The 14,365-nt window shown below is 49.3% G+C and overlaps 1 protein-coding gene across 1 annotated transcript; it reads left to right on the forward strand.

The window, feature by feature from the left end:
• Nucleotides 1–208: 208 nt before the first annotated feature.
• Nucleotides 209–6,359, forward strand: LOC121008083 (PAXIP1-associated glutamate-rich protein 1-like). The gene is given in 4 exon segments (XM_040440426.1): nucleotides 209–298; nucleotides 476–891; nucleotides 1,493–1,575; nucleotides 5,931–6,359. Coding segments are annotated over 3 exon segments (684 nt in total). The 5' UTR covers nucleotides 209–298; the 3' UTR covers nucleotides 6,116–6,359.
• The last annotated feature ends 8,006 nt before the right edge of the window (nucleotides 6,360–14,365 follow it).

A 14,365-nucleotide genomic window follows, 5' to 3' on the forward strand; every position in this document is an offset into this window, starting at 1 on the left:
TACCTGTCAGCGTCCAGACACACGCAGATCCTCTCCCGTGTTGAACTTTTCTATTAGAAGCCACGAAATGCGCGCATAATGTCACCCAGGAGAGCAGCTGCTTTCTCCACTGTGCTCCCCGCCAAAATAAAGACAGCAGCAGGAGGCTCCGGTGCGTGGCAGCAGGCGGAAGGAGAAGACCGGATGTCACGTTCTGTGGTCCTGGCGGGGTAAACAGACTCAGACAAGATGGCGGCCTCCTCCTCCTTCTGATTAGTGGTGGTTATTTGTGAGAGGGGAGTCTAGCGCGCGCATTGGGGTGAGTGCTGATAGGAGGGGGTGCTGACTACCATTATCTGCCGTCCTCCCACCCGGGACTGATACTGGTTATTACAGGGGGACTCCATTATAAGCATATGACAGCCCACTCAGGGGAGCGTTAAACAGCAGCTGTGGGGTTAACTAACCGAAACTTTATCCCCTCCTCCGTGTTCAGATGCAGGAATCGTCGGAGGATGGCGAGGAGAAGGTGACGTCCAGGATGGAGTCGCTGGCGGTGAAGGAAGGAGAAGACGACGAGGAGGAAGATGAGGAGGAGGCGCAAGAGGCAGAGGAGAATCCGAAAGATGGAGAGAAAGGAGACGACGACGATGAGGAGGAGGGTGATGCAGATCGGCGGCAGGAGGAGGACGATGAGGATGACGAGGACTGGTGCATCCCGTGTAGTGATGACGACCTGGATGAGACGGACGGCTGGACACCGGCGCCCGAGGACATAAAACGCCTGTACGAGCTCATTGCCAGCGAGAGGACGCTGCCCCTTTAGGTGGACATCCTGCTGCACCGACCGCCCACCCCCGAGCCGGACCCCCTGGATGAGGAGTCGGACCAGGAGGAGGAGGAAGACGACACGTGAGTGACCCGGGGGCAGCGCCAGGACGTGTCCAATACAACTTCATCATCAATCCGTTCCCAAAGTCTCTGCTTGCTGTCAGTAAATAGAAGCCAACGTTTTTTTTTTTTTTGTGCAAAGAATCAAGTCCAGACATTCCGCTGTGAGCTAAACACTCATCCTGTTTGTTACAATGTATCAGTCTGGGCTGTATGCATCATGGGCTGCATACAATTGTAACAAACCCTCAGCCTTATGAACATCATTCGCTTACAGCAAGCAGAAGTTTTGAAAAACAATGATGAACTGAAGCACAGGTTTTCATTCTACAGTAACGGAGCTTTATTTACAGGAGATTGGACGCCGGCCCTTTAAGGGAAAGCTTCTGTGCAGAATTTATTAGGGAATTGCTTGAGTAACAATCTCCCAGTCTGACCTCCGTATTGGGGCGCGTCCGTCCGTCCGCTGCCGCCCCTGAACGGACAGATTCATTATTTGGGAGTTGTGATTCAAGCAGTTGTCTTATCATGTAGCGGCGATGACATCACTGGTGTAGCCTGTAGTGACCAATCGGATTCCTCCTTTCGTCTGTCCTGATGTTTGTCCTCTTGCCCCCCGCAGGCCTCCTGTCCCCACAGAGTTTGATTTTGATGATGAACCTGTCACCCCGAAAAGCTCTTTAATTGACAGGCGACGAACGCCTGGTAAGTGATGGGAGGGGCTAAAATAGGGGCGGAGCTCTGCACATTCATCAGCAGAGTACAGGCTGCCTGCAGGTTCCCTGCTACAGATATGTATTAAGCCGGGGAGTTATTCTCCATCTACAACCATTCCTGAATGAAGGAGAGCTGCAGTGTAAAGCATGGTGGAGGGACGCTCTCTTGAGCTCTGAGATGGGTGATGGATTTCTCTCGGCCTTACACTTTAAGGGGTTCTCTGGGAATTAAAGGGGTTGTCCGAGTTATGAAAAAAAAAAATATAGCGCTGTGAATCTGAGGGTCAGCGATATATAACTGAGCTAAGCAAGTTTTAGGTAAAAAAAAAAAACATATATGTCCTCATTTCCCTGGTTCTCTTCTGGCCCCCCATCCCCCCTGCTCTGCTAAGGGAGTGGATACAAGAGCTGCCCTGAGTGACATGTCTGACTGCTGGGAGACTCTGCAGCATGTTGTATGTGTAGGACTACAAGTCCCAGCTGTATAATGACACTGCTGATACACACAGGATCTTCCTCCTACCTGCAATGCTCTGCAGAACTTCTGTCAGCTCCTGTGCTTAGCATTTGTCTCACTGCCTGCAGCTACTCAGTAAAGCCTTCAGCCCTGAGTCTGTGCAGCTGAAGGGGTTAATGTTTTTCCTTAACCCCTTAACGACCCAGGACGAGAATGCTCGTCCTCAAACGCCGGCACTTAGCGCTCTCGTCCTGCAGTCGTTCCTCCCCCCACGTGCGGTCCCCCCGGTCAGCAGCAGAGATCCGGCGGTTACTGACCGCCGGATCCCTGCTGCATTCACCAGCATCGATATGCCGCGGTCAGCGCTGACAGCGGCATATGGGAGGTTTGCGCTCCCTCACCTCATGCATCGGGTCCCCGCTCTGCTGTGGCGGGGACTCGACCGTTGCCATGGCAGCCCCAAGCCATTCCAAGGCTTGGGGCCTGTCATGTACGGAAGCCTAAGAGGCCCAGCCCCCAGGCTGGGTCTCCTAGGCAACTGTTAGTGTCTTACAGTGTAAGACACTAACAGTTCAATACAGATGTATCGTGCTGTATTGAAACAAGGATCAGACCCTGTAATGTTGAAGTCCCAGAGTGGGACAAAAAATAAAGTGAAAAAAAAAAGTTAATAAAATTAAAGTTTTACAAAAAAAATGAAAAGTTTCAAGTAAAAAAAAAATAAAAAATGCGTCCTTTTCCAAAAAATGAATAAATAGGGAAAAAACATATTAGGTATCGTTGCGTCCGTATCGACCGGCTCTATAAACATATCACATGACCTAACCCCTCAGATGAACACCGTAAAAAATAAAAACTGTGCTAAATAAAAAAAAAATTGTCACCTTACACCACAAAAAGTACAACAGCAAGCGATCAAAAAGGCGTACGCCCACCAAAATAGTACCAATCTAACCGTCACCTCATCCCGCAATAAATGAGCCCCTACTTGAGACAATCGCCCAAAAAATAAAAAAAACTATGGCTCAGAATATGGAGACACTAAAACATCATTTTTTTTGTTCTAAAAAAGCTGTTATTGTGTAAAACTTACATAAATAAAAAACTTGTATACATATTAGGTATCGCCGCGTCCGTGACAACCTGCTCTATAAAAATATCACATGATCTAACCTGTCAGATGAATGTTGTAAATAACAAAAAAAAAAACAGTGCCAAAAAAGCTATTTCTTGTTACCTTGCCTCACAAAAAGTGTAATATAGAGCAACCAAAAATCATATGTACCCTAAACTAGTACCAACAATACTGCCACCCTATCCCGTAGTTTCTAAAATGGGGTCACTTTTTTGGAGTTTCTACTCTAGGGGTGCATCAGGGGGGCTTCAAATGGGACATGGTGTCAAAAAAACCAGTCCAGCCAAATCTGCCTTCCAAAAACCGTATATGGCATTCCTTTCCTTCTGCGCCCTGCCGTGTGCCCGTACAGCGGTTTACGACCACATATGGGGTGTTTCTGTAATCTACAGAATCAGGGCCATAAATAATGAGTTTTGTTTGGCTGTTAACCCTTGCTTTGTAACTGGAAAAAAAATATTAAAATGGAAAATCTGTCCAAAAAGTGAAATTTTGAAATTGCATCTCTATTTTCCATTAATTCTTGTGAAACACCTAAAGGGTTAACATTGTTTGTAAAATCAGTTTTGAATACCTTGAGGGGTGTAGTTTCTAGAATGGGGTCATTTTTGGGTGGTTTCTATCATGTAAGCCTCGCAAAGTGACTTCAGACCTGAACTGGTCCTTAAAAAGTTGGTATTTACTTCTAAACTTCTAAGCCTTGTAACGTCCCCCAAAAATAAAATGTCATTCCCAAAATGATCCAAACATGAATTAGACATATGGGGAATGTAAAGTAATTATTTTTATAGGCATTAATATGTATTATAGAAGTAGAGAAATTGAAACTTGAAAATTTGCTAATTTTTCCAAATTTTATTTTATTTTTTTATAAATAAAAATGAATTTTTTTGACTCCATTTTACCAGTGTCATGAAGTACAATATGTGACGAAAAAACCAATCTCAGAACGGCCTGGATAAGTCAAAGCGTTTTAAAGTTATCACCACATAAAGTGACACTGGTCAGATTTGCAAAAAATGGCCTGGGCAGGAAGGTGAAAATGAGCCCGGTCCTTAAGGGGTTAAAGGGATCCTGTCATGACATTTGAGCCCTATAACCTAAACCTATGGCCAGGTCCGTCCAAATAGCATGAATCCGAAAATGTACTTATTACATCTGCCTGTTGCTCGATTGGCACATAAAACTGGTTTTTATAACCTGTCACTCACCTACCTAAGGTGCCCAAGGGGACGTCGCTTCATACAGGGTGCCCGGCTGCAACCATCGCCGTCTGGTGCCCAGCGCCGCCTTCCCAGTTGAAATCGCCGCCTTCCTCACTTCAGCCCCGCCTCCGCAATCGTCCGGTCCCTCTGCCAGATCCCGCGCGTGCGCACTAGGCATAACCTGAGGGACCGGACGATTGCGGAGGCGGGGCTGAGGAAGGCGGCACTATAGACAGGGAGGGCGGAGATTTCTAGTGGGAAGGCGGCGCTGGGCACAAGACGGAGATGGCTGCAGCTGGGCACTCTGTATGAAGTGACGTCCCCTTGGGCACCTTAGGTAGGTGAGTGACAGGTTATAAAAACCAGTTTTATGTGCCAATCGAGCAACAGGCAGATGTAATAAGTACATTTTCGGATTCATGCTATTTGGACGGACCTGGCCATAGGTTTAGGTTATAGGCCTAAAATGTCATGACAGGATCCCTTTAAGAATCCAGGGAGAGGGCAATAAGCAGCAGTTGGCAGTGCAGGGGGGCGTGGCCAACACTGACCTCAGGCTTGTGCACAAATCATCATCAGAGCAGGGAGAGAAGCTGACATCGCAGGTCATGTGACCCTCAGCGAGATCTGAGAAAGCAGCAACTGGAGATAAAGTAAGTGAATTGCAAAGCCCTTACATTTCATTAGTTAGAAACATACAAAGAACAAAAAAATAACTCTGACAACCCCTTTAAGAAAATAAAAATACCTAAATATATTCCCAAATACCTTTCATTTTTCGCTTCTCGGGTGCGGACCCATTCACTTCAATGGGGCCGCAAAAAATGCAGACAGCACTCCGGGTGCTGTCCGCATCCGTTGCTCCGTAAAAATGATAGATCATGTCCTATTCTTGTCACTTTGCGAACAAGAATAGGCATTTTTATAGTGGGCCGTCAGTTCCGTTCCGCAAATTGCGGAAGGCACACGAGCGGCATCCGTGTTTTACGGATCCGCAGTTTGCGGAGCACAAAACACGGCACGGTCGTGTGAATGAGCCCTAAACTGTATTCGGGATCCTAATCCCTGAGGAGCAGAGAGGAGGATGAGGCGGCTCTATGGCTCATTGTAGTGAAGTAACTTGTCCTGCTGTGCGATTAGGACGGGTTTTGTGCGCACTAATAGGACGGCGGCCATCTTGTTTCCCCTGACGATCGCTCCTCAGACTAAACGAGCCATTCTAGCTAATGGAAGGTATTTGGGAATTTATTTATAATAAAGTAATATTTACGTATTTTCGTTTTTTATTTCTGGAGAACCCCTTTTTAAATAGATGTTTCAGCTGAACCGGAGTCAGTGAACATAGTTATGTCCTAATGGAGCAGAGTTGCAGTGTAAAGCACGAGGAGAGGGCAAAGCAGCAGCCTGAACCTGTGAGATGTTTTTTTTTGGGGGGCGGGGGGTCTATGGCGCCTGATGGATGCACATGTGGTGATGGGTGGCTCTGTGGACGCTTCTATGTGATGCCACAGGTATATTATATAGTTAACCCTTTCTCCTCTCATCAGGGGGCTCGGCTTGCAGTCAGAAGAGAGAGGCGCGTCTGGACAAGGTCCTCTCCGACATGAAGCGCCACAAGAAGATCGAGGAGCAGATCCTGAAGACCGGGCGCGATCTGTTTGACATGGACCCTGACTCTGTGCCCACCCCGAAACGCTCGTCCGCCATCTTCCCTCGACAGCGGAAGTACTGAGCATCGTCGGCCATATTGTTACTGCCGCCACAAGCGGGGCTGTTCTTGTTGTGAATTCGGATTTGTACATCGTCACCTTATGGACACTTACATGTATTGTCTACCCACGTTGCGGGCAGTGGCCACCGTGTGGACTCCATCATGCCCTGACTGCCGGGGATACCCGAGACTTGTGGTGCCACAGACCGTCCTGCGCTGAGCCTTTTTTTTTTGTGCTTCACTTGTCCTGTGTAAATAAATAAACTTTTTTTTTTTCCTCTGTAAAATCTAATATTCAGGACTCTGGTTCCTCAGTGACGGGGCTGTCAATCATCCCACCGTCAGCTGCTCGGCAGTGTAAACCGCAGGGATCCATCTCCTGTTGCCAGAGGATATCATCTGTAGCTTGATTTTATTACATGACACGGAGGCTCCTATTGCATTCTCTTTCTTTACTGAAAATTCAATAGCAGCATAGAAAAAAGAGAAAACCTTTACCACACAGGGTAACCATGGCAACAAGCCCACCCCTAACCCAGTATAAGAGTCCTGGCATCAAACCGCTCCTCCTCTTTCTTTGCTGCTTCACATCAAGATAAGTACTCTATATGTTGTGCAGCTATTGACTGTGTGAATTTGATAGTTGTCTTATATAGATTTTCTAGGATTTTAGCCTATTCCCATCGGTCTTTGACCTCTTATTTGTAGTTTATTATCGTTGTCCTTAGTTTATATTACTTATTTTCCTTTGCCCCGGTCTTTTACCAGCCCTCTCCCCCCCCCCTGTTTTCTCAGGGGGGAGGTTTCCCCCCCCCCTCGTTTTGTGATTTCCCTCTCTTTATCCAAAGTTTTACTTGCCGGTTCTATCTTGCCGGCTCTCATTCGATGTGTGCGCTCCTCCGCTTGGCCACTCCCCCTCGCCATCTTGTACCGCCCTTCGTCCTTCTCCCTGCTCCTTCCCGCTTCTGTTTGCCGCGGCTGAAGTCTTCCGGCGGCTGTCCGGAAGTCTCGCAGGATATCGCGAGACTTCGGACTCCATCTCTCGGCTGCTTGCTGTTCTGCCGCATCGGAGCCTGCAGTTGTACCTCGCGGTTGTATTTTTCTTATCAACACTATTTGCCTTGCTCCCCCCCTTAGCACCTTGCTATAGGATTAATATTTTCATATTACTTCTCATTATGGCTGAGAAAAATGTATCCATTGTCCCTGCATTACCTGGGCTGCCTGAGGAGGTTGAGTGTCCTCCCCTGGCTCACATATCGCCCTCTAGTCCTGAATCTGTACAGGCTTCAGATCGGCAGCGTTCTGTAGCTGCTGCAATTCAAGCTGCCATGGGCTCTGTGTCCAGTGCCATTACCAGCTCCATTTCTGAAGCTCTTAAGAGCCATGCTTCCACCAGACGTCATCACCGCCCCTCACATCAAGTCAGTCACTCTGCTGTTCCCAGTACCTCCAGAAACCCCATGACAGGTGTGCTTTGTTCCACCACTGAAAGCGTGCATAAGTCTCGCAAAAGAGCCCATGCCCGCCGGGCAGAAAAGGCGAGGCCTTGGAAGTGCGCAAGAGCGCAGCCTGAACCCGATTCTGAATCGGAGGTTGTCACAGATGAGGAGGTTAATTTACTGGAGATATCTGATGGGGAAGCAGAACTTGATTATATGGAGGAAACCCTCCCTGGCCCTTCCGTCTCTTTAGCGGAATCTGTGGGTACTCCTGCTGAGCCCCCTCCGGCCCTTAATTCTGCAGTCCTAGACCCGGCTGGAGAAGCCCTTTTTGACCCTGACGTTTTGCACCATCCTCGCTCCGCCGAATGGTTGCCATCTAACCATGTGGCAAGATATTTAGAATCTAGGGTTCGCCAGCCTCTATCCAAGGAGGCTAGGAACAAACTGAGAGCAGAATGCCCTAGGCCCATAATTCCCAGCAAAGTGGGCGAAACCCCTTCGGTCGACCAGAAGATGACGCAATTCCTGGCAAAGTCCGGATGGAATCCGCGTAGGGGTTTGGAATCGGCCTTGAGAGCCTGTCAAGATAAGTTGCTTGACATTTTAGGTCCTTTGACCAAAATATTTGAGTTGGCAGAATCTGCCAGGGCCCAAAATACACTCGTTGACCCCGACGAGCTTACTGGATGGGTCCAGAAAGCGGTGTGCATCACCGGTAATGTAAATTCCTCTCTATCCATTGAGAGGCGAAAGGCCATACTGTTTAAAATTGAGCCGAAGCTCTCTAATTTGGCCCTCACTGAGGCTGGCAAGGACGCCCAAGGTCTCCTTTTTGGAGACTCATTTATTAAAGACCTTGGCCGCTTTGTAGGGGCCTTCACGGCACTTGACAAGGCCCAGTCATCCATGAGACGTGTCTTCCAGGGGCGAGTCTCTTCTAGGGCCGGCAGCTCCAGGGGCCGCCTGTCCGGCCGTGCATCATTTCAGACCCGAGGCTCTGCGGGTCGAGGCTCCTTCTCCTACCGTCCCTCCCAGGACGCCAGGCAACCTCCAGCGTTCTTCCCGTCCCGCGGTCCTTCATGGAGATCCAGAGGCCCCAGAGGTTCCTCCTACCGCCGACCCCTCGGTAAGTCAACCCCTGTATTCTTCGGCAATTTGGATAGGAGGCAGACTCCATCATTTTTCCCATATTTGGTCAAGTATTACCACAGACCCTTGGGTCTTGGCCACAGTTCAAGGCTTCCAGATAGAATTGACTGTTCCATCTATTCAGATTCCCCCCCCCCGGTTTGCCTGCCAAGAGCGAAGCAACGTCTTCTGCACTTAGAACTGCTCTCCCTTCTCCGGAAGGGTGCGATAGAGCGAGCTTTGCCTCATTCCACTGGGATAATCAGCAGCATCTTTCTGGTGGCAAAAAAGGACGGTCAGATGCGCCCGGTGATAAATCTCCGTCCTCTGAATTATTATGTCCGTTATCGCCATTTCAAAATGGAGGGCATTCACCTTCTCCGGGACATGCTCCTCCTAAACGACTGGATGGCCAAACTGGATTTGAAGGATGCTTATCTGACGGTCCCAGTTGCAGAGTCCTCCAGGGACCTCCTTCAATTCTATTGGGGCGGAGAGACTTGGAGGTTTACCTGCCTCCCATTCGGCCTGTCATCGGCCCCTTGGTGCTTCACCAAGCTATTGCGGCCGGTCATGGCCTTCCTCCGCAGTCGCGGGATTCGTCTTATTATTTATCTAGACGACATCCTGCTCATGGCCCAGGATCGCAGTCTTCTCCTAGAGCATCTATCGTCTACAATAGATCTTCTCTCCCGGTTGGGATTTCTCATCAATTTGGAGAAATCTTGCTTAGTCCCATCTCACTCCATGGAGTTCCTGGGTTTTCGGATCGACTCCTCCTCAGAGTCTCTCAGTCTACCTTCTTCCAAGGTTCGCTCCATTCGCAGGGAACTTTGTCGGACTTTGTCTCTTCCACAGATCTCTCTTCGTCAGCTTGCCCGCGTCATAGGCCTACTTTCCTCCTCCATCCAGGCAATTTTCCCGGCCCCGTTGCACTATCGGGCTCTTCAACACCTCAAGCTGGCTCACCTGCGCACTGGTGCTACGTACGAGGACCTGATTTGTCTGGACAGAGATACCAGGGACGAGCTACAGTGGTGGATCCAGAATCTGGATGCCTAGAACGGCAAGGCAATTTTCGGCCCTCTACCCGACTTCACCATAGAGTCGGACGCCAGCCTTTCGGGATGGGGAGCCTACTGCAACGGTGTCTCTACCGGCGGCCGTTGGTCTCCTACGGAAGCGAATCTACACATCAACTCCCTGGAGTTGCTGGCCGGCTCCTTTGCCATTCGCAGCTTTACGAATGGTATGGCCAACGCATGCGTCAGACTGCGGATGGACAACATTTCGGCTGTACGTTATGTCAACGCCATGGGAGGAACACGCTCTTCAGTCCTCTCTCACCTAGCGAGGGACTTCTGGGAGTTCTGCCTACAGAAAGACATCACTGTTGTGGCGGAATATCTTCCGGGCTTACACAATACTCAGGCGGATTGGTCCTCTCGTTTTCTGATGGATGCCAGCGATTGGAAGTTAGACGGGATGATATTTTCCTCCATTTCTTCCCGTTTAGGTCATATGTGTATAGACCTTTTCGCTTCCCGCCTGAACGCGCAGCTCCCGAGATTCTACAGCTGGAGACCGGATCCGGACGCGGTGGACGCGTTCCTCCAGGATTGGTCCAATCTTCTGTTGTATGCGTTTCCTCCGTTCATGATGATCCCAAGGGTCCTGGCTCAACTTCGTCTTCAGACAGCCGAGATGGTCCTACTGGTTCAGTTCTGGACGGCCCAATCATGGTTCCCGCAACTGCTGGAGAGTCTGATCCTTCCTCCATTGCTGCTGCCATCGTTCCCGGATCTTCTTCTCGACCCGTCAGGTCAACAACATCCGCTCGTCCTGGACGGTTCTCTACGCCTACTCGCCTGCAGAGTTTCAGGAGTCCCTGGGAAGTCTCAGATGTTCCGGAAGCAACTAGACGCCTTCTGGAGAACGCTTGGGCCCCTGGGACCAGAAGATCTTACCGTGCTGCCTGGCGATCTTGGGCTGACTGGTGCCTGGCAAGGGACTTGGATCCCTTTTCAGCCCCTGTGATGGAGATCTTGCAGTTTCTCACATCCCTTTTTGAATCCGGTAAAGCTTACCGTACAATCAACTTGTTTCGTTCTTCCATATCTGCTTTCCATTCGGGGTTTGACGGCCGTCCTGCTGGTCAACACCCGTTAGTTTGTCGCCTTCTCAAGGGTTCTCGCCTTTCTCGTCCCCCTCGTCCACGTTTTTCGGGTACTTGGGATGTCTCTTTGGTTCTCTCCCTTTTTTCCTCCTGGCCCTCCAATGACCAACTGTCCTTGCGGCAACTGTCTGCCAAGTTGGTTACTTTGTTTTGTTTGATTTCATGCAAACGGGTTTCTGACGTTAGGGCCTTGGATCATGATGCTCGGTCCTTTACTCCCGAGGGTGTCGTTTTTAACATCTCTCGACGTACCAAGACCAACATTAGGTCGGTTTCTTACCCTTGTTTCCCAGATTTTCCTGCCCTTTGCCCGGTCGCATGTCTTCAGGTGTATGAAGCTCGTACATCTTCTCATCGTTTATCATCATCTCCGGAATTATTTCTTTCCTATCGTCGTCCCTTTGCTCCAGTTACTTGTGTCACTTTGGCCAGATGGGTCAAATGGATTATGTCCTTGGCTGGAGTGGATACATCTATTTTCACGGCTCACTCCACGAGAGGCGCCGCTTCTACTTCTATGGCGGTGGCTGGTGCTCGCTTAGAGGATGTTCTTCACTTGGCTAACTGGTCTCGAGTTTCCACGTTTCGGGAGTTTTATTTCCGTCCATCTACTCATGCATTTTCTTCAATTATTCAACAACTTTAAACTTGCAATAGGAGCCTCCGTGTCATGTAATAAAATTGCATGATTTTCCTAGTTTATGACATAAAGTCATGATTTTATTAAGGACACGGAGGCGAGTATTGCCCCGCCCATATTGATATTCTCCCACCCTTTTTTGTCTATTTTATTGTTATTATTACTATTAAGCTACCATGCTTCATGTTCTTAATATTTATTGATATATATATATATATTTTATTCTGCTTTTATGCAGTACCGATCTGTTTCTTCTTGTTATGCAGTACATTAGACTTGCATTGATCTTACATTATCTGTGTTTCTTTTTGTCTGTTTTTCCTTAGGCTAACAACACGGGCGTTCTTGGTGCCTGATAACAACACTGGCGTTCTTGGTCCCTGAAGTCAAGTTTGGCTCTGTTGCCTTGTTTCTACAATCATCCCGGTTGGATGCTTTCGGTTGAGGTTCTTCGTGTTTGGATTCGGTCTTGTGGTCATCACGGGTTTCTCAGGATGTGGCGTCATCAAAGAAAGAGGAGGAGCGGTTTGATGCCAGGACTCTTATACTGGGTTAGGGGTGGGCTTGTTGCCATGGTTACCCTGTGTGGTAAAGGTTTTCTCTTTTTTCTATGCTGCTATTGAATTTTCAGTAAAGAAAGAGAATGCAATACTCGCCTACGTGTCCTTAATAAAATCATGACTTTACGTCATAAACTAGGAAAATCATGCAATTATCAACCATGACGGGAGATGGCGCTGCGCAGTCAATTTAGACTCCGCCATATTGTGCCCGCGCTGTGGCGCTACTTCTTTCTACGTTGCTGTGACTGTGGGACGTGAGGGAAGCAAAGGTTTCCAACCGCAAAAGGGGTTTTCAGGTGTTTAATGTTGATGGTCAGGATAGTCAGCAGAATCTGATCGATGGGGGGGGGGGGGGGTGTCTGACTCCCGGCACCCCCACTAATCACCGCGAGCACCGCAGCCGTTCCCGGGTCAGTGATTTCACACTGGGGCTGCTCGGCAGTACCAAGCACGACCACTATACAATGCATGGCGCTGTGCTTGGTGAGCCGCCAGGAGGCCACAACCTCATCAGACAGCTGATCTATAAGGCCCCTTTCACGCCAGCCGAGTTTTACGTGATGTGAACGCATAGCACCCGCACGGAATCCTGATCCATTCATTTCAATGGGTTTGTATACACGAACGTTGTTTTTCACGCAGCCCTGCAAATGGGGCTGCGTGAAAAACACATTGCATCCGCAAGCAAGTGCGGATACGATGCGTTTTTCACTGATGGTTGCTAAGAGACGCCCAGCTTACCCATGGAGAGCCCGGTATTCGGTGCAGCGTGAAAAGCTCCACTCTAGGGATCGACCGATCATCGGTTTTACCGATATTATCGGCCGATATTGACAGTTATCGGCATCTATTTTGCCGATATACCGATAACATAATGGGAACACAGAACGCGCTGCTCTCAGCGCTCTCCGTGTTCCCTCCGCAGCACAGGGGAGAAGGAAGCCGTGTCTCCCTCCCCCCTGTGCTGCTGCTGCTGCCGCCAATGAGAGGGGAGAAGAGGAGGGGAGGGGCTGTGGCCACCGCTCCACCAGTGAAGATAAGTCTTTCATTAATTCATATACAGGAGGCGGGAGCTGGCTGCAGAATCACATAGCCGGCTCCCGACCTCTATGAACGGCAGCTGCGGTCCGCGGTAGTTAACCCCTTAGGTGCCACGGATCGCAGCTACCGCTCATAGAGGTCGGGAGCCGGCTATGCGATTCTGCAGCCAGCTCCCGCCTCCTGTATGTGAATGAGAGAGGTATCTTCATTGGTGGCGGTGGCCACAGGATCCCCTGCTCCTCCGATCGGAGCCCCAGCTGTGTAATCCTGGGGCTCCGATCGGTTACCATGGCAGCCAGGACGCTATTGAAGCCCTGGCTGCCATAGTCAGTAACCTTGCTGCTGTGTGCACAAAGCACAGAGCAGCAGGGACAGTGAGATCCTATTCACCCTGATAGATCTCTATCAGGGTGAATAGGACAAGGGTTCTAGTCCCTAAGGTGGCTAAAAGTTTGTAAAAAAAAAACAAACCACAAAAATATTAAGTATAAATGAAAAAGATTTACAAAAAAAATAAAATAATAATACACGTTAACAATAAACATATTAATTTTCAGCAGATTTGTGTAGGAAAAAAAAAAATTCTCAAAAATAAAAATACCCAGAATATCGGTATAAATTATCGGCTATCGGCCTGAAAGTTGACAAATTATTGGTATCGGCCCTAAAAAATCAATATCAGTCGATCCCTACTCCACTCATTCATGGTCCGTGAGGGCAGATCGGGCTGTGTCCGGGTTCTGGTCTGGACCCGGACAACCCCTTTAATATTGTATATGATGTAGGGTTGCATCGGGTATCAGATTATCGATACCTTTGCACCGGGATTTGCCTTTTACCGATCACAGAACATGGCGCACGCCGATCTCAGCAGCACAGGGGAGAAGAAAGCAGTCTCTCCCTCCCCCACTGTGCCGCTGCTGCCACCAATGACTAGAGATGGGAGGGGCTGTGACCACTGCGCCACCAATGACAGTAGAGATGGGAGGGACTGTGACCACTGCGCCATCAATGACAGTAGAGATGGGAGGGACTGTGACAACCGCGCCACCAATGACAGTAGAGATGGGAGGGGCTGTGACAACCGCGCCACCAATGACAGTAGAGATGGGAGGGGCTGTGACAACCGCGCCACCAATGACAGTAGAGATGGGAGGGGCTGTGACAACCGCACCACCAATGACAGTAGAGATGGGCGGGGCTGTGACCACTGCGCCACCAATGACAGAGATGGGAGGGGCTGTGACCACTGCGCCACCAATGACTAGAGATGGGAGG

Source organism: Bufo bufo, chromosome 7 (assembly GCF_905171765.1).
Source record: "Bufo bufo chromosome 7, aBufBuf1.1, whole genome shotgun sequence".
In the NCBI taxonomy this organism is placed as follows: domain Eukaryota; kingdom Metazoa; phylum Chordata; class Amphibia; order Anura; family Bufonidae; genus Bufo; species Bufo bufo.